The following is a 26365-nucleotide window of genomic DNA, read 5'->3' on the forward strand; positions in this document are numbered from 1 at the left end:
TTAGTCTTGAAGCTAATAAAGAGTTAAGTTTGCTGAGAGGTATAAAAACAACCAGGCTTCAAAATGATATATTGTCGTTGGTTGGGATTCTAGCTTCTGGGTAAATCTATACAACCTTAGCAGGTATGGTTGGATCCATCCTCCAGCTCCACATAAATCACAGTGACAAAAAAAGGAACAATTTCACCTCATAATTCAATAAAAGTCAGACCTTAGTTCCTTCTGCTGAAAATCTCCCATTGTTCACCTTAAAATCAATAGAATAAACTGACTATTTGCTAAAGACTGTGACCATTTTATAATGGACAAATTATTTAAATGCATTATATCTATACATACTGTATACATTAACCTGTGCTGACCTCCTGTCAATTAACATGGACCATGGTCCTGAGCAGTTTTCAGGCCGAGCACCCCTTAACTGAAGACGGAGCAGGGCCCCGCTACTACAAATAATGTGTAAAACTGAGTTGCACTTGAAATTATTTTCGAAATATTTTATTTGTCTTCTTTCATTTGCGCTTGCATGAGGCTGTAATGTCAGCCTTACCCTCTCCACTTTTTGGAGTCTCTTGGTCAAAAAGTTACAAAAAGATCCATTTTGGCTCACCACAATGTTCGTACTCATGAAATAATTTTACAGTTAACTGGCCAATATGTTAAATGTTAGTTAACAAGTTGCTATTATGTATAGCTGCCGCACAGTGATTTAGCATTAGCTAGATCACATGATTGCACAAGAATTCATGGATCAAATTTAGCATATCATTAATATTTATCTTTGCTAATAATATATGATTTTTTTTTTTCATATATTGATTTGGCACACCCCTGCAGGAACTATAGACCACCTTTTTGAAGACCAGGGCTACAGGTAACACATAAAAAAACACACACAAAAAACTGAGCATGGTTTAAAAAATTCCCACCCCATACCTAGGGTCTAGGGCCCCAAATGTGCTAGGTCTGGCACTGACACTTGCTCAAAAATCATCCCCTAGTTATCCGGTTTCTTAATGTAGTTTACAATAATTAATATTTAATGAGAGTTACATTCATTAAATTAATAGAACGATCATGTTCCCCTTGATTATTGTAAAATCTAATGAGATTACTGTTGACAGAACTTATTAACAGTGAACAAGATGTGATGAACGGTTGTTCCTGTTAGTTCCCTATCCAGAGGTATTTCCCTTGTCGGCTAAGCCGTGTTGTTTGCTTGGGTCAAAGTGAGTTAAGACGCGACTTTACTTTGGTGTGTTTAGCATCAAGTCCTCATGAAAAACATCTCCAGGCTTATCCTTTTAATCCGCTCTTAGCGGCTTTTATCCCGAAGCCTTAATTCTCTCATGAGGATACTGTAGGAGCTGAGAGGGCAACAGTGACCAGCTCCATCCAGCAGAGACAAGTTTGAAATAACAATACTTTTTAAATGGTATTTTTAGGTCTACAGTCTGCACGCTGCTCCTTCACTTAAGCAAATATGTAAGAATAAAAATTCATTTTTCTTCCCCCTCCACACACACGCTCACACTTTCCCTTGAGTCAGACTCCCATGACAAAACACAATAGCACACAGTCCAAGTAAATACAATAGCTGCATTGACCGACACGCAGGTAATCCATCTTTCCTTGATTTGCAGACATGCACACAAAAGCCATGTGTTGATAGTGGCACTATGGGGTGTAATGGTGCTGTCAGCTGCTCCGAAAGCATCCTCCCTCCTTCCCTCCCTCCCTCCCTCCTTCCTCCATCCTCCTCTCTCTCGCTCTCTCTCTCTCCCTCTATACCCCCACCACACATGAAAACAGGTCCCCACAGAGGATGCCAGCATCTCATTGGCTGGGATATCACAGGAGTGGATGGGGAGCAGGAGCGAAAGAGAGAGAGAGAGAGAGAGAGAGAAAGCTCAAGAAGATGCAACTACTCTGGTACAGCATCCTGACAGAGCACTGAGCTGAGGGATGCAAGAGGTGTAGACACATGTCATTTTTTGTCTTGCAGATTCTTGGTCGTCCTGTAGATGGGAAGCGCTGCGGACTTGAAGGATAACTTCCTCCACGTTGCTGCTGGATTGAGCTCTCTGGCTGAAAGACAAGCAACACCTGGGCTGACTGATCTGAAGCTTTTCGGATGTCAGTGTCACCTGGATTTCGTCTCTCCTTGTTGCTGCTGGTGATCTTAATTTCTACTTACATTGTCTACACACACCTGAACCTCTGCATTGTTGGAGAGAGCTATTTTAGTCTTCCCAGACTGCACTGAGGTGCGCTTGGAGCAGGGTGGCTGATTTTACTGTAAATGTGTGTCCCCACAACCAGCGCCGGACTGTCAGCCTCAAAGTCTCCTGCACCTGCTGAGAGCCCCTGGAAGCCACCTGCTGTGCCTCTGGGATGGTGTGACGTCCAGCCAGCTGTTGGCCGTCCCACATCTGGGTCAAGATGCCAGTGATGAAGGGCCTCCTGGCCCCGCAGAACACCTTTCTGGACACCATCGCTACACGCTTCGATGGCACCCGTGAGTACAATGTGAACACTCTGAGGATGAATTGTCTTGGTACATGTAGTTTTTCATATAACACAAGACTCTCTGTTGATCTTTCAAAATGAGTAAAAATTGGGTGGCCAAGTGGTTAAATAAAACCTAGATGGACATCAGATTTCTTGTGCAGCGTTCAGGCAATTTCACAAGTGTTTAAAACTTTCAAAAACATGGAAAAAAGGCAATCAGCAACTTGTTATAAAATTGCAAACATATTAAAAGATGACAAGAAATTGACCCAAAACTTAGCTAAATAAAATAATAAAAAACTAAATTGAATTGTCAAATGACCAGGGAAAAATATCAAGAAATAAATATTTTAATTTATTCTTAGTATACAATTAAAATGTAATAACAGAAAATTATTATTATTATTATAAAAAAAAAAAACTTTTTAAGGTCAATTTCTGTTTTTGTTTTGTTACTTTTCTTTCCCTTGTTTATGCTAATTTTTGTTAATTTTCTTTCAAATTTTTATAAATTTCTTGATCATTTTTAAGGTCATTTCTTGTTAAGTTGTTCATTACCTCCTTTCCATGTTTTTGAAGGAAATCTAGCCAATTTGATCAGGTTTCAGGCTTTTCCTGTCACTGCTATGTCCCTGGTTTAAATCCAGATATAGACCTTTTTTGTCTCCCCTTTCCTGACAGCCATGTACTGTTTAATGAAGGCAAAAAATACTTTAAAAATAAGAAAAAACGATGGCCGCCATCACAAGAAGTAAGACTCGCTGGCTGTAGCATACTTAGTGTTTTATCAGCACTGGCAGAGAAGAATAAATCCCCTGCACGAACTTGAACTTAAGCGAGATGCATCTGTTCTCAGGTCAGTCTCTGGTGCCCTGAACACCACACACTGCCTGACTAAAGCCACATTTGCTGCTGGTTGCAGTGGGATGTAGAAAAAAAGTTTGTCTGCACTTTTACAGAAAATCGACCTTCAGAAATCATGTTGTCTTTTCACATTTGTTTCACACTGTTAGCTTTAAACTAGCCACTGCAGCCATTAGGCAGCACTGCCATTTCTGCTTGACTTGTGTCTCTTGTTTTGTACCTTGTGCCACCTCAGGGGAGGTTGTGGCTCGTTGTAAACAAATACCGTGGGGATGTCTGTGTTTTGTTGGCATGTCGATTCAGCCTGCCCTCTGTCTGCTAATCGTAGCGGCCTGAGTGTATAGCCTGCTGGCTCGCAGTCATTCTCTCTCTGAGCTGGGTCTCGGATCGACTTGGGGAAATAAACACAGTGAAATTGGTGACATTACTGTGTAATTGATGTGTAGGGTATGCAATTATAGCTTTGGATTGTGAGTCAGGCATTCTAATGAGGTGTCTCTCAGGAGCTTAAAACACGCAGACACGTTGCTCATCAGGAATAATTCTCATATCTCAACACAGACTAGACTTAAAAATACAAACTAAGAAGTCTGCGAGATGAAAAGACTTTGAATCTAGAGATGACGTGCAGCACACAGTTCAGCTGCAGGATCAGGGGGTCGCGGCCTCATGTTGCATCAGGCCCGACTGAAGAGTCCTTTAGCAAAACATGGACTCCCTGCCGAGTCCTCAGGGCTGCTCTCTGGTTGAACCTCATCTCTGATCTCAAAGTGTAACTGGGTAAGAGGGAGAAAAACACTCCCTGTGGGGGCTCAGCAGGCCTCATGCAGCAACATTCTCTTACATCTTATCTCATGTTTTCTCTTAATTTATCAGAAAATTAATTTTGTGATATGAGAAACTATTATAAGAAAAGTCAGATACACCAGATGTTCTGAAGCATCCAAATCTGCTCTCACTCAGGTGTGCTGAATGATGAATCCCACTTGATCATAAGCAACTTATTAGCACTGATAACCTTCGAACCACTATATAAGAGCAGGGGTTGTGTCGTATGCAAATACTTTGACACATGATGCTGTAAATGCCATGTCAGCCGCAGTGGTGGAGGAAGTTGAATAGATATAATAAACTACCACACTGTAGAAATGCTCTGGTCCGTCAGCAGTCATAAGTCATAGTCAGAAAAAGTATTAAAAGTAAAATTACTCAATGCAGAAGGATTTAAATCAATTTAATTAATTAAAAAAATAAAAAAGGAAAAGCAAAAAGTTCTTGAGAAGCTGGAACCCTGAAATGAATTGGCATGAAAAATGATTAACAAAACTACTTTATAGGTAGTTGATAGCTCAACACAATTTAAAACGGCTCAGCAGCCGTTCATCCTTCACATCAGAAAGATCTGTGGGATCTTTAGAAAATGTTCTCTGCGTGAGGCGCCGATGGCCAAAGCATCTAAAACCATACGTGCACTATTTAGAGCTGTAAGCACACAATATCTTTCAAGAGTTTTTATAGTCTTAAATGAGATAACAGTCTTTTTACTTTTTGCACTTACCTCATTTTGATAACCATATTCATACATGAATCTATCTCTGAAAAGGACCACATGTGTACTACTTACTGCAATGCTTAAATATGAAAAAGATGATCTGTCCATAATTCAGTCTTAAATTTGGTTAAAAAGTATGCTCAAATGGTCTTAAAAAGCTTTAAATTTAGGTGTCTGTTACTGACACCCTGGAAGAGCAGCAATAAGAAAACATTGTTAAATTCCAGAAATCAATCATTTCTAACAAAATAAAAACAAATAATGTCTGTGAACAGAAAAAAATCGGAAATTTGTTTCTATATTCGTTCCTGCATGAGGCCCACTGGCTTTTCCAATGTGTAACATTAGAAACATGTCAGATGTGAGTGCTGAAGTTTCACGGGACTTGTCTCATATTTTGTGGTATTTCAGCCCCAAAGATCTACAGTATCTCAGCGCTATTGTAGCTCTGAACAGCTGAGCCCACATCCAACACCTTACAACTGCAAGTTTATGCTGCTTCAAACTATTTCATATTCTCGGCAGTAATATATCTGCTTTATGTCAGTGTAGCAGAGTGTTTTTTCTTCACCTGCGTGCTTGTGGATACATGACTAAATAATGGTTGTGATGAAGATGTGCAGTTAGTGTACAACACTAACCCTAATGCCAGTTTTTTTTTGCCACTTTTAAGACATTCTCAAAGGCTACCATAACACTGTGGCTCCTAGACGAGTGTCCACAGCTCAAAATAGCTTCCTTTCTGTTGCCGGGGCGACAAAGTCCCGCCACTTGTCATGTATGATGCTTGAACAGTTAAGTCTTTGAGATAAGGATGGTCCGCTTAAGAGAAAACACTTGAACTTGCTTTCCAATCAAGGACTTTTAGAACCCAGCTGGTCTCTTGTTTTGGAAAGGTACATCTTGAACCAAGGGGCATTGTGGGTCATGCAGCAGCTTTCAGTGTCACCTCAAGCTGCCTTCAACCTGCTGCAGCTAAAGGTGGCTTTCCTCTTCTCCTGGAAAACAAATTGGCTTAAGATTCTTAATTTTTTTTAATTTAATTATCTTAATTTTAAGATACAGTATTTGGTAAAAATGTGTTTGCTTCTTCTTCTTCTTCTTCGTCTCGTTCCTCTTGAATGTTTGAGCTTCACTGTCCAGAACCATGTATGTGCAGAGTTTGACACTAGAAGACTTTTTTTTAAGGTTTTTTGTGACATTGCAGGTAGTTTGTAAACCAATTATCAGGGGCGTTTCTAAGAATTGTGGTCAGTGAGGGCTCAGCCCCGACCTCTGTACGGGAGAAAGTTTTGTTGGGATTTTTTTTTTTTTTAAGCTGTATTTTGATGCTTTTATCATGCACTCTGGCACCTTATTTATCCTTAAAAACTTGTATTTCTTTACAGAATAATTAGAATATTCTGTAAAGAAAATAGATAAAACATAATGCATTGTCATATATTTTTATTAAGTGTATAAGTTGCAATATGGAATCTAGACTGCTATTCTGAAGAAGTAGAAATTATAAAGGCAAATAATTCATGGAGGCACCATGTTCCTGTCTAAAAGTGTGCCGTCCTTCAATTGGAGAAGCTGATGAATACAGTTTTCAGCAATGTTCAATACTTAAAGGCTTGAAGTAAAGTTAATTACACTATATATAATCTTGTATCATCATTCAACTTGATAGTGGAAAATAAGCTGTTTCTCCTGCCAAAACCTCTAACACATCAAAACAAAATATACAGACAACATAATAAAAAAGCAGTTCCAGACAATGCATAACAAACCTTACACAACCTTAACATGTAAAACATGACGTCTGTCTCAGATTTTCAGTCACATCAGTTAAAAAATGTTTTTAGATCAGCAAAATGACAGAAAGCAGCTCTGCTGACTGAGCAGTCACGGTCACACATCTTATCTAACGTGTCACTCCAACATTTGCCACATCTGCTGTTTGCAATAAGTACAATTTATATCAGAAAATAATTTATGTAAACATCATTATCCTATTTCATTTAACATTGCAGCATGTCCATTTAATTATTCAGATTGCCTCCTCTATGCAAAACAAGACCATCCCCTAGCCTTATGCAAAGCGTAACTACTGTCTGGGACAAATAATAGAGCATTTTGGTTTTAAAAGCTCTTCCAGCCATTATCTATTGTGCAGCTTATATTTCACATTTTCATCACCATCTGGAGGTTTCAGTGTAATTTCTCCAGTTTGTGGCTCTGAGTGAGAGTTGCTCACAAATATTGATTGGGCCATGCTCCACCTCAGGAATAACATTTATAAAACCGAAAGCAATTTTAAGTTGATTTTAATGTAACAGTTCCTGGACTGAGAAAATTGCTGGTGTGTGGTGTATAAACTCCCCGACACTATAAGCCAAATGTCAGAACAGGTTAAGTCAGTAACCTTTGGCACTGCATGGCACAGTATTTGGCTCATGGCAATGTCAGCGTTTCCTGTTCCCCAAGGATCTGTGTGTGTGTGTGTGTGTGTGTGTGTGTGTGTGTGTGTGTGTGTGTGTGTGTGTGTGTGTGTGTGTGTGTGTGTGTGTGTGTGTGTGTGTGTGTGTGTGTGTGTGTGCGCGCTCAGGGCTTCGAGTGTGCACTATGTGTTGATTCTATATGATGTGTCCTTTTGTGATTGTATATTGATCCCTGAAGTGGAGTTCTCTGAGGGCAGATGTTGGTTGTCAAACAGGCGAAAACCTCGACCTTCCAGTTTCCTACTGGGTGCTGTGTCTGTCATGTATGTTTGTGTGTTACAGCATACACGCCTGTCCTTTACACTCATCTCCACCTTCCCCCTCACTCCTTTACACGACCTCCCCGGCGGCGTTTTCACATTGACAGCAGCGCTCGCCCTGTGGGGCAGTGTAACCATAGGGCAGCTGCAGGCAGAGATAAGAACCGGGTTTATTTCCCCTTCTAACACTTTTCTGTTAAAAGACGACTGGAGAACCAAAGAGGGGATGGGGAGGACTGTCAGATTGAACCTTATGGAGCTCATTGTTACCAAGCTGATGAGCAGGTCTTAAAAGACCAGAATGCTGCAGACAGAAGCCGCTGGATAGCAGAAGCTATTGTGTGGCCTCTTCCTTTGCTGCTTCTTTTAAAGCTCCTTGTGTGTAGTTTTGCAGGTGCTGAGCTTGATGTAGGCATTCATTTGGTGATGTGCAAATCTTTAAAGGGGAACCTATTTTGCTAATTTTCAAGTGCATACTTGCATTTTGGGTTTTTACTTGAACATGTTTACACACTTAAATGTGCAAGAAAAAAATTAATTTGCCTCATACTGTCTGTGCTGGAGTAGAGGTCTGTGGTTAACAGTAGCTTAAATAGACTTTTACATTTTGTTCTACAATGTAAAATATATCAGGTAATGTCCTACTCGCAAATTTTGAAGCTTTGATGTGTCTTTTAAAAAAGGCAGTCACTCACAGGCTTCAAAAATCATTTAAGTGGGGTTCATTTGGAAAGATTATCTTGCTTAACAAATGTGTTAGTATCAGGTTCATTTTCTACAGTAACACAAAATTCAGCGGAAAAATCCCTAATTTGGGTTTTTGATCAGAGGACCAGAGGATGCTTAACTTCCGTGTCGACCTACAGAAAAACATCATCCCTGAAGTAATCTATTGAAAGGAAAATTATATGGTAATGTTACATGAGCTGTCAATCAAGCCAGATTTGATCACGCCCCCACAATCCTGAGAAATGGTTTGAGCAGCTAAATTAACTGTTTTTCGAAATATGTTTTCCAATAGTTGAATTTTTTTCACTCAGATTTCTGTGGATGCTTAATGATCATCTTTACTATTATATAGGCATTTTTAATTTTTTAAGCCAAGTTTCTAGTGGCTTTAAAGAAAAGTTCCCAAAATATCTGTGTATAATGTCAGTGATAGTTGTTACAAAGAAAGGAAATTGGAATCAGCCAAAATCAGAATTGGCAGGTTAGGCTTTAAAAAAATCAGAATTAGCCAAGAAAATTGCAATTGGTGCGTGCCATATAAAAAAAAATCCATGATGAGCTGATGGCAGCTTATAGCCAAAATTGGAAAAAAATGTTTTTTGCTCATAGGGATTACTTTTACATACATTCACATCAATTCTTTAAAATACTGTTTTTGAGTAAAACACTAAAATCTAAACCTGCTCCTGATGTGCAGGTCTGCACCTTACGTGGGAGCTCCGCCTCCATCGGTGCGTGAATGTAGGTGTGAGTGGGTGTGAGGCTCTGTGAAGCACTTTGCACCGTTCTCAGAATAAAGGCGCCACATAAATACAGTCGTTTTGGCTTTTTAGAAATCAGATCACTCAGCAGAGATCAGTTTATTAAACAAGCACTAAATAAAATGTCATTAATCACTGATTTCAAAATACACACCAAGTGACTGATTTCATCATGCCTCTTTACCAAACCAGTGACCTTTTCCCCTGAGAGCCGACCTTTCCTGCACTTTCACTCATCCGCCCCAATAAGTAATTACATGCTCCTGGCTGGTAATTAGCTGGTGAGGCAGTGACCAAGCCACTTGGGCCTCATCTGTCTCTTATACACTGAGAAACTTGTGCAACATGGACATGATGCAGGCTGCTTCCTGTCAGCAGTAGCATGTAGCGACATCATGTCAGATTACAGTAGTAGCGAGTCAGCACAGATGTGTAATTAAGGAAGCTGGAGCAGCGGAGCGGCCACTCAAAGCAATATCCCTGAGAGGATTACGGCCTAAGAATTGAGGCATTGTCACAATCGCATACACGCGCACGCACACACATACACTCACAGAAAGTGTTTATCAAGTGGGGTTCATATGGGTGCTGGATTGCTTGCTTACAAAGTTACCAGAGAAGAAATAAGTATCTGTTTGTAGAAGCTGAAGTAAAGGGATTTTTAAAGGGATAGTTAACCCAAAAATACATATTTTTCGTCATAACTGCTATGCTGTTTACCAGTGTAGATTGTTTTGGTGTGAGTTGCAGCATGTCGGAGATATTGGTCATAGAGATGTTCTCTTGAATATAATGAAACTGAATGGTACTCGGTTTGTGGTTTTAACAGCGCCACAAAATGCATCTGAAAATCTCAACAGCAATGTCTCTGCAGAAATCTCGACCCGGTTACTCAAGAGAATCCACAAACCTTGTTGCGAGCAGTTTCATGTAGGAACTAGTTTCTTTCTACCGACCTACTGCATCACCACTCAGAAGGAGGCGTGCATCTACCCATGGATAAGAGGTTCATGCTTGTGACAGCATGAGATGTAAACATTGATGGTGTCCTTTTCAGCTGAGCTGTAACGTTAGTTAGCTCAGTGGTGCTAGCTGAGCCCACAGTAGATGCACGCTTTCTTCTGCACATTGATACGATTGGCGGCAGTAGCTCAGTCCAGTAGGACTTGACTTGGGAACCGGAGGGTTTCCGTTCATGTCCCCTTATGGACTATGTATAGGGGGTGGACTGGTAGCTGGAGATGTGACAGTTTGCCTCCTCAGCACTGCCAAGATGCCCTTGAGCAAGGCACTGGACCCCAAACTGCTTGGGGCACCTGTCCATGGTCAGCTCCCTTGTTCTGACATCTGTCCATTTAATGCATGTTGACAGGTCCTGTTTGTGCACGTGTGTATATTTCAGGCCTGTGTATGTAACATGTAAAGACAACAGAGTGAAAAAACAAAATTTCCTCTTGGGGATCAATAAAGTATGTCTTCTTTTTCTTGAAAGAAAACAGTTCCTACATGAAACTGTTCACAACAAGGTCTGTGAACCGGGTCAGAGACATTGCTGTAGAGATTTTCAAATGTTTTTGGTTTATTTTGCGCTTTGAGCATCACAAGCCGAGTGCTTACCACAGAGGCGTGGGTTCGATTCTGACCTGTGGCCCTTTAGTGCATGTCCCCTCTGGCTCCCCTTTTTCCTGTATCTTAAACTGTCCTATCAAATTAAGGCAAGACAGCTGAAAAAATAAAAACTAAACTAAACTATTTTAGCCTTTGGTACCCTCACACTGAGCCAGGTTGCTTTCTCCTGTTTCCAGTCCAGTCTCAAAGTAAAAACTGACCTCACTTGATTTAAATCATTTAAAGAAAACTTGAATGAAATGACTGAATCATGCAGATAACTCCAATGACTCATCTAATCCACAGTGTGAATCAGCACAGTTTACATTCCTCCAAACACAGCATAAAAGTTTATTTTTTTTCCCTCATGGTGGCTCATTGGTTTTAATACATGCTTTAAAGGTGATTTATGACTACACCTGCCCTTGACCTATTTGAAGGACCGATTTAGGGATGCTGAGTGGAGATGTACCTATTCTTAGGTAACATTACATAAACCAAAGATGAATGCAGTTGCTCCCTGACACTTGCTGGCTCACTGAGTTTGGGTGTTAGAAATTTATAGAACATGAAAAGGAGGGCATGTTGTTTTTTTTTTTTGTTTTTTTTTTTCAGGATAGGCTATCATGTCGTGTTCAGCCGTTGTTTCTAGGGCGATTTTTTTAGATGTGAAAAGGCAGAGATGGAGTACCAGAGCAGTTTGTTTTTACAGACTGTATTTGCAAAACGCTGGATGAAAAGCAACAGATATCAGTCACTCTACATGACACAAAGGTCTGCAGCTGACATATAGAACAGAAATATCTGTTTTGAAGTGTAGGGAACAGCAGCATCAGCAAAGCATAGCATATAGGCATAAAAGCTCCTCTGCCTGTTGATGGATCCGACTAATGCCTGTCTCTTTCTATAATTCCACAGTGACAGTTTAGTTACTGCTCACTGCACACCCAAGAAAGGTTGTCACCGCTCAGAAAGACATCCCCTATGGACTGCTTTCAGCTCAGTCTGGCCAATTAAAGTGCTAGATTGTGGAAAGCGCCGTAACAGCTGCTTAATACATCTCCTTCTTAGGCTCGCTCTCTGTGGAATTGGGGGAATTCAGACTGTATATGCATTGCCTCTCTGCTTGGCACTCAGAAAATCTGGAGTCTGATGTCTTCAGTTAAGCAGCAGAAAGAATTCATTTGCTGTGGAGCTGGGTCGCATGCCTCGGTGCAGACCTTTACAAGAGATAGCAAACAAATATGTATGCATGTTTCCTTACAAATGTAATTACACCTAAACAGTAGATGCTTAAGTGTATGAGGGGCTTTTAGCCTTTGAAGCCTGGATCGACATCACTTCTCTTGTGCTGCGTTCAGACCCTTTCACAGGTATTTAAACCTGTGAACCCTGAGCAAATTGGTTTTTAAAACGTGGGGTAAAAACATTTTGACAACTTAATAATTTCCTCATATTTTTTCAATTATTTTGTAATTCAGAGCTGTAAAATTCACCAGAAAAGATGAAAAATCTAAGGCCACACTAGATTTTGTAGTGTACAATACACACTGCCTTTCCCCAAACAAAGATAGCAGTGATCTGATAATGTCATTTTGACTTTTGTCAGTGAACCTTGTGCGTTATAATGGAGCTAGATTTTGTAACATTGTCTTTTTTCTTAAATGTTGCTGTCCCTGGCTTCATCTGTGTTGAGGAAATAGACTGCTAGGCTACTTTATACAATGTAAAATGGCATAGGCTTATGCTAATAATGTTAGCATGTTCCATTGGTGGGGAAAACATCTCTAGCAAAAGGAAAAAAAATCTTTTGTCTGTGAGGCTTGTGAGTTATGTGGAGGCAAATGTTGAACTTTTGTTTAATATTGTTGCCATTATGCCACATTTTTGGTGTTTTAATTGCATTAGTTGAAACTGCCATCACTGGGTTTTAGTGGTGTAATTGCAAAGGGAAAGAGAAAAGAGTGCACAAGTAGCTAAATGCTCACGATGGCGCAAGCTTATTGCACGGGCAAAAGCATAGGCTCTTCGTAGAACCCACATACAACTAAAAACCAACCATAACAAGTAAACCTGCAGTTACAACAAATTAACTACACAGTTTCACAAAAGAAAAGTTTAAATTACTATTGTAAAGTGATGGTTATACAAATATATACATACAAGTGTCACTAAGAGTGATAGCATGAATGCAAACTGACCAAACAAAAGAATAAAAAATAGAGAAGCGTAAATACGACAATTCCAGTATCACCATGTCTTGCATGGATGCACGTGCAGCCATGAATCCACCACAGCAACTGCATTTGCTTTGTGGTGAAATACTTTTTCACAACCAGTCAGTCAAAGGGGCACCATGAAGGGGCACTTGAGTCCATTAAGGGCTGTGGGAGTACAACAGACATATCTGTTTAATGGGATCCATGCAGAATATACAGAGAATAGATTAAATAACATGACAGTGAAAACCAATCCAAAAGATGTTTTTGTTGAATGGTGTTGGCTTGACTATGGCTTACAGGTGATGTTTTAGGCTGCAGGTTGTTATATGTTTGTGTATGTATTCATTTGATTTGTAAGGGGACCATGTGAAATGCCATTTGATGTATTTTGCTTGAGTAAGCTACAGTCTGTTGGCAGGTCACAATTAAAACCGTAAAGCGAGCATTGAACAAGACAGAAAAACTTCTGCATCTTTCTTTCATAAAATACTGCAAAATTAATAAATCGGAGGTCAGAGGAAGTCTGAATTAGTTTTTTTTTATCTTGTTTTTAGGACCCCAGGGTTTGCTGCTGCTGCTGCTGTGTATTACTGTTTTGAAATATTTCAAAGCTCCTTCTGCTGGTAGCTCTTTTGATAGATCTTCTCCATCAAAGAAGCCACACTGCAGGAAGAATCTGCTTCTGCTTACCAAGGTCACACGAGTTTAGAAACTGAGGGAAAGTGTGACGTCAAACTCTACCTGTCGCCAGGGTTTATATATTGGTCTGCAGGAACAGATGCACTGCAGCCCGAAGTTACTGGAATTAAATAACAGAGCAGAGAGAAAAAAGAAAAAAACAGGACATGGTGCGGCTCTGTCCCTGCTGGAGAGCTGTCCGTGGTGCTGAAAGCGTGGCAAGAAATAAGAAAGAGGCAAAGCAGAACACCATGTGCATTAGACTCACTTACACATTTTTTGGGGTGTCTGTGAGCTAATCTGCTGCTGGTAGATCAGGGTATATTGTGATGCATAGCTATGTAGGAATATGGATATGTTTTGTATGCATATTTCTTTTAAACTTTTTATTTTGTCACAAACACATGAAACACAATAAATTCGCAATATTATCATACTTTTAGTCATTTCATGACCGTCTTCAACAGTACTTAATACATCTTCAATGATAATAATACTTCACAGAATGTACCTATTAATTCAGCATATACCTCCAATGTAACCATTTATAGTCAAATGAAAAGGACATGAAATATACAAGTATGACAAAACAAACTAATAACAATAAAATATAAACTAAAGTTAAAACCAAAAACGAACAGAAAGATGAATCAAAAGCTAAAAACAAATCAAAAACAAGGAAAAAACAAAACAAAAAGAAGAAAGGAATCATTTGTTTTGTTATCATTGCTTGTTTCTTTTTATCATAGGATTTCTTATGCTTTTATTTATTTAAGTTTTTAATAAATATTTTTTACTTAGTTATTAATTGTTTTATGTATATATTTATATGTGTATGAGTCATTTGATTTTCTGACCACAGGTGAAAAAAATAGTTCAATAAAATATTAATATAAACAAAAAAAGGCAAAGCAGAGATGTTTTGGTGCTGACCAAATAGCAAAACTGGAGAGCAATATCTGAATCATATGATTCACATGATGTAAAAACCTGCATAACAAACTTAATATTCCACCACTTTAATTTAACATTTAGATGTATGGATCTGATGGATTTTCATCAGTTTATGGAGGCACATTGAATTTTCCCATTTAATATCAGCACCTTGAGATGAACATGCAATGACCAGGTGATGGAACACATGAGCAGGGGACGCTGAAAATATTCCTGTGTGTTATTGGATTTTAAAATTAGGTTCAATCCATCACGATGCCTGAAAAAAGATTTGATATAAAGCTGCTTTCATAAGCTGTGTATTCACATGCCATTTGGCCTGAAATATATATGTTTTTGTAGTTATGTAAAAGTAATTTATGGAGGAAGTAGTGAAATATGAAAGAAAAGTTGTGAAAGCTGAGCATAATAAAAGCTCCAGCTTGTAGGATTTAGGGGGATATATTGGCAGAAATTGAATGTAATTTAGTAAGTGTGTATTCTTTAGTTTATAATCACGTGAAAATATGAATTATCATGTTTTCATTATCTTAAAATGATCCGTTTTTATCCACATAGGGTGCAGGTCCTCATCCATGGAGTCCACAGTGTTTCTACAGAAGCCCAGAATGGACAAAATAAACCCTGGCTCTAGACAGTTATTGTATGTTTTGCCACCCTGTTTCCCCTACATGATAAGCAGAATAGTTTTGGAAAAACACTGATTTTTTTTTATGTGAAACTGCTTCAGTCAGTGGTTTTAATCATCTAGGCAGTTTTGTTTGGTGAGAAAAAAAACTCTGTGGATAATTCATCTCACAATAAAAACCTCCTGAACAATGAATCCTAACTGGGAATTCAAGCTTGGCACTTACATGTCTTAAAAACACTGGTTGCTTACAAATGGCTAAACGAGACTTGAGTGCATAATAATGCCAAACAGAGCTCTACAGCCTTGTTGTGGTGGCGATGTTGAAGTCATTTAACTGAGGTGTAGCTTACAGTAACTTTTCACCTCCGGCATTTGTGTTTATGCTTCCAAAATCATTAAAGTGGAATACTTTTTCTGAACAAAACGTGGAAGTATCACAAATTTTTGTTCCACGCAGATCTTATTTTCTTCAATAATCCAAAACAAATAAATATGACACCGAGATACTAGCGCCGTTATCAATTTGACTCACAAGCCTTGTCAGAAGTGGTAACCAAACATCACATATCTTACACAGAGGTAAACAAAACAATCATTTGGACTTGTTAAAATTTGTAATAATGAATAATTCACAATCATATGTATTTAATCCGCACCTTTCTAAAAGCTCTGTGGATGTATCATTTTAAAAAATGTATTTGACTACATAAAAAATGTTAATAGAACTTCTGATGTTGTCATCTATATATTCTTGCTTGCGTGTACCCAAAGATAATTCAAGCCATTTACTTAACCATTTAGTAAATTCTTAAGTCTGATCCTTTGTGAGTTCACACATCATCAAATCAGATGAACCAATCACTAACAGTCAGCTGTTTTTATATCTCGTAGCACAAGATGCCATTTCCTTCAGCCATCCACATCAGTAGTCCTGAAATCACACGATGGCGGCTCTGGGGAAATTAATTTAGCCCCAAATTGAGTCCACACCAAAGTGTGATTCATGTTTACTTGAACTTTAAACCTGCAAAGCTTTGACCTGCGATCAAAGAGCAGAACAGCCTTTGATTCTAGTGCCAAGAGCAAATTTGCACCAAACTTCAGACTAAAACACGATATGTGTTATTTGTTGCTGGTTTGTTTCTCAAAAATGTTTCACAATGGCCTTGAACTTTATGTTTTACAGTTTTTTTCTGACTCCATGAGGCTTCACTTCTTCTTACACCTTCTCGTGTCATTCTCACAGACAGTAATTTCCTGTTGGGTAACGCCCAGGGCCACCGCGGGTACCCCATCGTCTACTGCTCAGACGGCTTCTGCGAACTGACGGGCTTCACGAGAACCGAAGTGATGCAGAAGAACTGCAGCTGCCGCTTCCTGCACGGAGTCGACACCAGCGAGCACGTGGCCCAGCAGATGGAGAAGGCTCTGGAGGGGAAAGAGGAGTACCAGGCTGAAGTCCACTTCTACAAGAAGAACGGTGGGTGCATGGAAAAGAGAAAAGGGGCGAATTAGCCCAACTGTGACTTCACAGTAACTTTCATCTAGAAGTAAAGTTTTTATCTGGCAATTAGCATTCTTTACATCTTGTTCAGACTTATTCAAGCACTGGAAAGATGTTCTTTTAATAAAACTGGGCTGTCTTTGCAGTAGAAAGATACAAATACTTTTAAAATTGGTGCTACATGACCAGAGAAAACAGAGGGTTTTGGCATTCACTTTTGCTTAAGATGTAGAAGAACTACAACTACCACAGTACATTGTGTCGCACCTGACCTTGCTTGGTGGGTGATTTAATGCGAGCTTGGCCTTTTTTCCACAAAAAGCAATATCGCTGTTGCCAGGTAACAAACAATCTCAAAGTTAACCACTTAAAATCTGAGCAAATTGGTTTGATTTCCTTTTAAAAACATTGTTAAAAAGGCAACGAGCAACTTGACAGGAGATGTCCTACAATTTGCCAGAAATTAGAAAAAGCTGAAAAGACAATGAATTAGTTGAATTAATGATTCTGTTTTTTTAAGAAAGAAATTACAATTATTACAAAATGATAATTTAATTATAGTTATACATTTAAAGTTAATTACATTTGCATTTTTAGCACATTTTTCAAGCTTTTCCTTTTTTTTTAATTATCATTTTTCTTTTCTTTTTTATGTGAGCAATTTTTCAGGTTTATTTCTTGCAACTTTTTACTAATTCCTTGCTAATTTGGGGTGATTTCTTGTGACATTTTTAATTGCCTGACATTGTTGATTTTAGATGAGGCCAATTTGCTCAGGTTTCAAGGGAATAAACAGTGCATTAAAACATGTTTCTGAAAACATTTGTGAAGATTATCTTGCTGAGTATAACGTGTAAGTAACATAAACTTTTGTTGGCCACAGAGCAAAACCTTCTGCAGTGCCAATGGAAAAATCCCATTGAAGGGAACCAGGGTGATGCTAACCTCCAAATAAATGTCATTCCTGCAGCACTCTATATTTTATGTATCCGTTCCGGTGGGTATTAAAAAATGAGGAAGTACAATCTGTAGTTTTGAGCAGCAGCAGAGCTTTTTTTGATGTTGTTCCCAACATTATGAAGAGCACATTTATTTTTAGCTGAGAGCTGAGCATTTTTGGTTGGATTATGAATCTCCACAGTGAACGGAATTTTAAATACAGCAGGTCAGCAGTGCAAAACATGCTCTTTTACAGAGTTACTGCTCATTATTATTAATACAAACCCATCAGATTGAATGGAAAATCTGCAGTGAGTTCATTTCAGTGATCCGTTCAACATGAGTGCAGAGGGTTTTTGAAGGAGTGAGCTTGTGTGCTTCAATAACAAGCTCAAACTAAGTCAAGAATACATATTTCCATTAATACTTTCTTAATGTAGCAAATGCAAAGGACAAAATACTGTACGTACTGTGTTTATCACTGTAGTTTAAATCCTTTTCCTGCTGACTTCTAGTTAATCCCTCTGACAAAGTCTTGGGCTCAAAACACGATGTCATGCATGAACAGAGAACATACAACCCTGTTTAAGCCTCTGATCAGAGACCTAAACCTGCGCCCTCGAAGTGTGTGAACTGCTAATTACGCTAGATTACCAAATCTGCTCTGTAGCTGGAAAAAGGTCTTTATTGTCATCTTCTTGTTTTTTACAGTACAGGAAGTAACAGTAACGCAGTGCCAATACAACTAACGGGAAGAAATACATGATGATTTTGTAAAATAGTATGTAGATTCAGACGTGAGAAAAGGAAAAGAGGACAAAGACTGTGAAACTGAAAGACAGGGAATTAAATTTTAAAGCTTTAATCCAAATGGCAGATATTCATAACTGGTGCAGTATTAGCGGGATTTTCATGATGAAGTCAGACACTGAAGGAATTCAGTTGCTGAACACACACACCATCCTCTCTGGAAGAAGGACTCTGATGCCTTACTTAAGTACTCATACCACACTATGAAATGCTCTGTTACAAGTATTTAATGTAAAAGTACTCAATACAGAAAAATGTCCCCTGTGACTATAATCACATATCACACACTATCACATCTTATATCATTTATTATTAATAAAAACTATAAGTGTACAATAAGGAAAAATGCACAAATACTAATATTTGTTCTGAAAGTTTTGAAATCTTGTCTGAACTTACTTCAGGCAAGTATCTAAGAGTACAACTTTGGAATGTTTAGCTCACATTGAAAATAAACACACATTTTTACTAAAACTTAACTATGTATAACTGAACTGAAAGTAAGACTTAGATGCTTTAGTTTTTGTTGTTTCTTGTGGGAAAACAGCCAAGCTCGCAATATGTCACTGACCAGCTATAGCATATGCTAGTCAAATGTGGCACAGTGCATTCTGGTAGTTGTAGGTTTTTTACCTCTTGAGCAAAAGTGAATGACACGGTCCTTTTCCTCTGTTTTGTCTGGCCATAGCACCATTTTCAGGAGTATTTGTGTCTTTCTACTGTAAAGATAGTTAAGTTTTATTAAAAAAAATATGGTATTTGTCCAGTGGTGATATACTTCCTTGCATACAGTACTTACAGTACTACTTCAATAATAATACTTAGTTACATTCCACCGCTGGTACCTGCTGCTTGAAAACACCAAAATGCACACAAACATACGTGTTTAATTTACACCCACAGCCTTGTGCTAAAATACGACCATCCACACTGTTTTATTTTGCGCACACACATACACAGACACACAACACAGACACACACACACACACACACACACACACCACACACACACACACACACACACACACACACACACACACACACACACACACTAGGGACACTAAGAGACGTGAAACATCTGTTTGGTGGCAGAGCACAGTTTCTGCAGAGTTGCTAATGAGCGTACTGGGTTATGGCGAGGTCTTGGATCTATTGTGCTCCTTCCCTGCCTGACTTGTTATAACCAAACCTCTGACTTGATCTTTCTCTTTGTGCACCATCCTCCCGAACATGATCCATATCTAATTGGGGGTTTATTTTTAGAAAGGCTATGCCATACTTGACAAGTATCAACAGTCTCAGCAGACATGGTGAGAGCTGACGTGACACAGGAGATCGCAGGCCTTGGCATCCAAAGCTGAAGTCATTAAGAAGATGCATAACATTTACACTGCATGTCTCTGTTGAGGATTTGCCTTCACAAACTAAATAAAGATTTCTGATTCTGTTCCAGGTGTGGCCTTCTGGTGTCTGCTAGACATCGTGCCCATAAAGAACGAAAAGGGAGAAATGGTTCTCTTCCTCTTCTCATTCAAGGACATCACTGACACCTATGGAAAGGGCTACCAAAACAGCAAGAAAGAGGGTAGGCTACAAGCCCTGTTTACAAAAACAGTTCCCTTTATTTGCTTACTTTGAGGATTGATTTACGAGCGGGTCATCCTCTGGCCCCCAGCTTTCATTTTCTCCGTGCTCTCTTGTTCATCACTGTCACACTCTGCCCTGCAGTTTTTGTTTGTGCTGGCATTCGTTCACTGAACTCAGACAATGTTTTTGCAATGGGGAGTTTGATTTGGGCAGCGGTGTGTTCTCAAAGTGGAACCTGGACACAGTCTGTCGCAAATACCAAACAGCATGTCGGGGGAAATCATGTTGTTATAGCGCAATAAAATGAAAGCTGAGTACGTGGATGTGTTTTTTGTCTTTACAGGAAAGATTATTCAGCAAAAAATACTAGTTACAGTATTCTCTACAAGTGGTCTTTGCCTTCCTTGTGATCAGTGGCAGAATGTAACTAAGTACATTTTACTCAAGTACTCTACTAATGTACAAATTTAAGGTACTTGTACTTTACTTTGGGTATTTTCTTTTCATGCCACTTTAGACTTTTACTAAAATTAATTATCTGTTATTTTGCATGAATAAGGAAAGCTTCTATTCTAATTTAGAATATTAAAAAAATACATTAAAATGCATAAAAATAATAAAAATGTATAAAATATTTTAAAAAAAAACAAAAAATCAGCATATCAGTAGGCCAATATACTGAAAATAAAAAATATAAGAAAAGTTCATAAATGTGATCCAAAATATTTTAAAATATTTTTAAAAATACATAAAAAAATTGATTATATCAATCAGCTGAGATGAGTAAAAATGCATAAAAATAATAATAAAAAACATATAAAATATATGTTTTAAAATCAACATATCAAGAGGCCAGTTGACTGAAAAAAATTACCTATTATTTTGCAATAAAAAAGAAAAGTTTATAAAATGTGATTCAAAATATTTTTAAAAAAATACATAAAATAAAATATCAATTAGCCAGTTGAGAAAATTAATTGCCAAGTGTTTTGATAAATATTTAATAGTTTTTATGTTTGAATTTTTTTTTTTAGATTTCTCTGCATAGGGTACCTAAATTTCACTGATTATATACTTACTTTTACTTAAATAACATTTCCAATGCAGGACTTTTCTCAGGGTGGTATAAGTAATTTTAGGAACCGCATCCTTCTTCCAACACTGCTTATGATCTAATTGACAGTTTCAGAGGACAAGAGGCGCAGGAGGAAGAGCAGCTCTCACTTCAGCGAGGCCAGGAAGCGCGGACGCACCATGTTATACCAGCTGACCAGCCAGTTCTCAAGAGGAGGCAAAAGAGAGGTCAACCTGGGTGGTGTAAGTACTTTTACCACTCTTACATGCTTCCTTATAGGCTTATGTGTGCCCTGACATAGCCTGAAAATCAACAGGAGTTACTCAGATATGCAGCGCCCTCAATCTCAAGCTTGAATTATTAATGTTAATATCCAAAAGATGAGTTTTTAGGAAGACAATATATGAGGAAAGTCTTGACCCAGATTCCCAAAGTGTGGCTTATCTCTGAAAAATGTATCAAATGGGTTTACTATTTTAAGTCTCCTGAGTGATTTTAATCTTGCTTCTGTTGTATTTATTTGCATGGAAGCTGTTGTTTGGTGGCTTTATGTGGACACGTAGCAAGGTCACTGTGGCAGCGCCGGCTGCTGGGAGGCACAAGATGGTCTCACTGACTGTGAGGTGTTATTGGTCATAGGGGAGCTGGATGTGTCATCATCATCACTTTTTTGGGGGACCTGCTCAGACATGCTAACACCTTGCCATTGAGCTCTATGATGTAGGTCATTATGTCACATACGTGCTCCCTTAAAGGGATAGCTGGGATTTTTTGAAGTGGGGTCACATAAGGTACTTATCCATAGTCGGTGGATTACCTACAGTGGGTGGCAGTCGGCACACCTCCAGTTTGAAGAAGCGCAGGCAGGAGTACTGCCATGGCAGCAGCAGAATCAGAATCAGAATCAGAATCAGAATCACGTTTATTGGCCAAGTTCAACAAATAAGGAACAAGGAATTTTTTCCGGGTTGGCAATGCTCACAGTACAGGGGAGGGAAATACGTTAGGGATAAGAAAAATAGAAAAAAAGACAGACATAGACATGTAATTGTATTTACAAAAGGAAGAGATAGAGAATATATACAAAATGTAGTCTAGCCACCTAAAAAAATGTGTACGCTATATTTAGATTATTTTCACCGCTTTATCTTGCCATCAGACAGTCCTTTCTTTTTTTAAAAAGATCTTTTTTAGCTTTTGCCTTTATTACAGATAGGACAGCTTAAGCGCAAAAGTCGAAGAGAGAGGAGATGACATGCAGCAAAGGGCCACAGGTGGAGTCAAACCTGCGGCCGCTGCAGAAAACACAAAGCCTCTGTACACGGTGCACCCACTCCACCAGGTGAGCTGCAACTGAAGCCTGAAGGATTCATTGAGGTCACCAACCCTATTTCCTATTACGTTTTGATGTATGAAACTGCTTTTGTGGTTTGTGGAAAGGTGTTCACTGCATGGACTATGTTCAGAGACATGTCTCTTCCAGGCAATGAAACACCATATTCATGTTCTGCAAAGGTTGCAGAACGAGGTGGTTTGGGAGGACGGCAGGTTTGCAAAGTCCAGGAACCTGACACAAGAACTTAGAGTTAGGGAAATATCGGTATTTTGGTTACATCTGAATGAAAACTGTAACAACAAAGACTCTTGTCTTAGGTTTAGGCAACAAATGCACCATAGGGTTTTGGAAAGATCGTGAATTAGGTTTAATGTTCGGTAAAAATATGCTATGCTAAATACTTCTGCGATTTGCTAGATACCTTAATTAGCTTAGTTTCCTCATTATGTTCATGGAAAATGTCACTTGCACTGCATTTGGTGTATCATATTAGTTTTATATAAATGTAACATCTTGGAGACGGGGCTGAAGTCATGCAATAACACAAACAAACAAACAGATCGAGGCGGTGGTGGGCAGCAGGTCCCCCAGTGAAGTAAAATTACTGTTTTTGTCAAATAAGTCTGGTGACTTTAAAGAGAGCATAAATAACAGCTTTAGTTCCCTGCCAGAAAGGGCAGACTGACGGCAAGATAAAGTGGTAAAACTGAACTATCCATTTACCATTTACTTACCATTTCCATTTACTTTACCTTTGGGTCAAAATGAGGCTGTTGTGTTCTATACATTAACATATATATGTACAACCTGTTGGAGAATGTATGGATGGAGGATAAATAGGCTCATTACATATGGATTTCAAATGTTTTTTCAGACAAGTGTGTCATTGCAATAGCTTGCCCTTCCTGTTTCTAGCAACTTAAGAGACCATTTGTTGTGTTGAAATAAACCCCAGTTATGGTCCATTACATTGCTACTTGTCTTACAGAACAAAGGCCTTCGTAGGCTTTGAATAATGAAGTCGCGCTTCACTCCGAGCAAATGTTATTCATGAGAACGAGCTCCTGTTTTGCTCTCAGATTCCAAACGGGAGCAGTTTTTCTAGCAGAGCACCATTTTGAGATAATCCCGCTCCATCCCTGCAGAGGCTCAGTTACCAACTGGGTCTGTACTCAAACCTGTCCTTCACAATGTGGCGTTTCATCCCAGGGGGCTAAAAGCAATTCAGAGCATTTCAGGGGTAAATTAAAATGTAAAAAAAAAAAAAAAAAAAAATGAAAACCTGTGAGACGTGTGATTCAAGTGGCTAATATTAGCATTTCAAAATGGGAAAACATGGGTAAAAAAGGCTGTTGTGTATTCTTTGGAGAGGTGCATTTAGCACTTTAACTTTTAATGGCAATGGTAATGGCATGCCCCATACTTGACACCAAATTTTGAGCCTCCCTTCCTCAGTGTTTCATGCATTGCTCAAACCTGCAAAACAGGACCAGAATCTAACATGAAATTTGCCTTTTGGACATTAAAGCATGGTAGAATTTTTCAGTGACTGGCCAAATGTATTTGCCAATTTTAGATATGTTATAGACTATTAACTATTTATAACACAAAGAAAAAGGTGTGAGAATCAGAATAAAACTTTTTTTTTCTCAGGAATTAAAAAAGAAGGCATTTTATTTCTGTGTGTCTTAAGGACTCAGCAGAACATTGCATTGTAATGAGATGATCAGTTATAAGTTATTTACTTCACATGTCAGTGGCTCTAATGTTGTAGCTGATCAGAACTTTGGGTTTTTGGATGTTGGTTAGACAAATTAAGCATTTTGTAAAGGCCACTTTGGGAAACTCATTGCCATATTTTAAGGTTTTGTGACATTTTTTAGACTAATTCATTAAAGGTTTAACCAAAAAAAAGGGCCTTGGGCTTTGGTAATCTATGATTAACATTTTCATGGTTTTTTGACATTTTTTAGTCTGAATAGTTAAAGGTTTAAAGAAAAAAACAGAAGCAGTTCTGTTCACTCAGGAGACTTAAAATTTTCTAAAAGGCAGTGATAAATACCCTCACATGACCCTGACCTGCATCCTGTTCACACCTTTGGAAACAAAAAGCTCTGCTGCTGCTGCTGTCAGACCCGCCCTGCATGTGTCTTCATGGGACTCAGTGTGCTGCACCTCCCCTCTGTTTGCCAAAACTCCTGCTGCCTTTTTTCCAATCCCACCTTCTTACAGATGGCACTGTTCCCTGACACACTTGTTCTGATAGTGCTCACACATGCCCTTCCACAAAAACATTCACACATATAAACCACACAGTAAATGACGGCTTGACACAAACATACGGTAATACATCAACACATTCTGGATCACCCGCATAACATTTATCATCCAGATTTTATTCCAGCAGCAGACTGTATTTTCACAACAACACAGTTTCTCTTTCTTTCTTGCACATCGAGAGCATGACCAAGATTCTGCAGTTTAGTTAAACCTTTTCAACTTTAAAGCCACTTTTCACTGATTCCCTGCAGAAGAGAAAGACAGCACATTTGCCTAATGTATTTGTAATCTTAGAGAATGATTATAGCATACAGTGCGGCCGTAAGCGTACATTCAGGAGAAGCTTGTGATGATGTTGCATATTAAAAATGTAGGCAATCCGTGAGTTCTTGGATGCAAAACAAAAACACTGAGTGGTTAGAATACAAATCAGATCTATTTTTGTAAGATATTGATTTGTTTTGGTCTTTGACAGCTCATTGGACTGTGTCTTGTGTATCCATCAGTGACTTTGGAGAACCTTTTATCTTGCAGGCCTGCCACCAGTGTTAAACAGATACAATGCAGTTTGCATTAGGATGAGATTCAAAGCATGCACACTCGAGATTAAACGTGTTGGTGTTTGCTTGTTTGCTTGCATTGGCTTTTTCTCACACCTTACCTTCTTGTGCCTAAAGTTTGTACACTATATATCTGTGTAGCTAATGTTGCATCATACAAATCAGTGAGTATTAATTAGAAACTAAGATTCACTTGGTGTTTCATGATAATATGGTTACACACACACCAGACAGCTACTCTAAGCCGAGGCATATTTTTTTATTAGACACAGTTTCACTGGACTGACCTCAGATGGTACATTTCATTTCATGAAATTGTCTCCTCATAAAACATAATTTCATAACAATTCTGAGTGAAGCTACTGCTGCTGATATTGAAATGATAAGAAAGAGGGAAATACAGGGAAGTATAAGAATGTAAAAACAAAAATCTAAAAATAGAAACACAGTAATATTAACCAATTTGGTTGATCAATAAATATTTAAATGTTTCAAATAATTTTAAATATATTATGAATAATATGCTGAGTATGTAACGTGAAAATGTAAATGTAAAAAAATACAGTAGACAATATGCACTAATATTTAAATATTTAAATTACAATAAGGATGGATATGAAAAAAGTACCATGGCAACAGTGCAGCAGTGACCATAGCAACAGCACTTTATCTTAAGGTCAGCTATTTAGCTAACTTTCAGTTGCTGAAAGAAGAAGCTATCTTAACAATAACTGAATTCAACTGGCTACATAAGAAAAAAAAACTGGGAACAACAATGTTTACTTTGGTAACAAGATGTATGATTATAAGCGGATCAGGCGTGTGGGATTTATGTGTGATTAACTGCCACCGCTGGAAAGTCATTAGCATTGCTTTTTGTTACTGGAAATGGAGAGAGTGTGTTTGTCTGTCCGTGGTAATGAACAAAAAACGTTATATTTGTTTTGAGTTTGTCACGCACAAAAAATGCGTCGTTAACCTCCTGGCACAATTTGAATTATTTTTTAGAAATCACCAAAGC

General features: G+C 38.5%; 1 protein-coding gene across 1 annotated transcript in view; it reads left to right on the top strand.

The window, feature by feature from the left end:
• The first annotated feature begins 2442 nt into the window (after positions 1–2442).
• The window catches only part of kcnh4b (potassium voltage-gated channel, subfamily H (eag-related), member 4b), a 54045-nt gene continuing 30122 nt past the window's right edge, over positions 2443–26365 (top strand). Inside the window, exons 1-4 of the mRNA XM_042507689.1 lie at positions 2443–2518; positions 16500–16733; positions 19960–20091; positions 21277–21410. Coding sequence (XP_042363623.1) covers positions 2443–2518; positions 16500–16733; positions 19960–20091; positions 21277–21410 — 576 coding nt within the window. The remainder of the gene's footprint in view (positions 2519–16499; positions 16734–19959; positions 20092–21276; positions 21411–26365) is intronic.

The sequence above is a fragment of the Plectropomus leopardus genome, chromosome 19 (assembly GCF_008729295.1).
Source record: "Plectropomus leopardus isolate mb chromosome 19, YSFRI_Pleo_2.0, whole genome shotgun sequence".
Taxonomy (NCBI): domain Eukaryota; kingdom Metazoa; phylum Chordata; class Actinopteri; order Perciformes; family Serranidae; genus Plectropomus; species Plectropomus leopardus.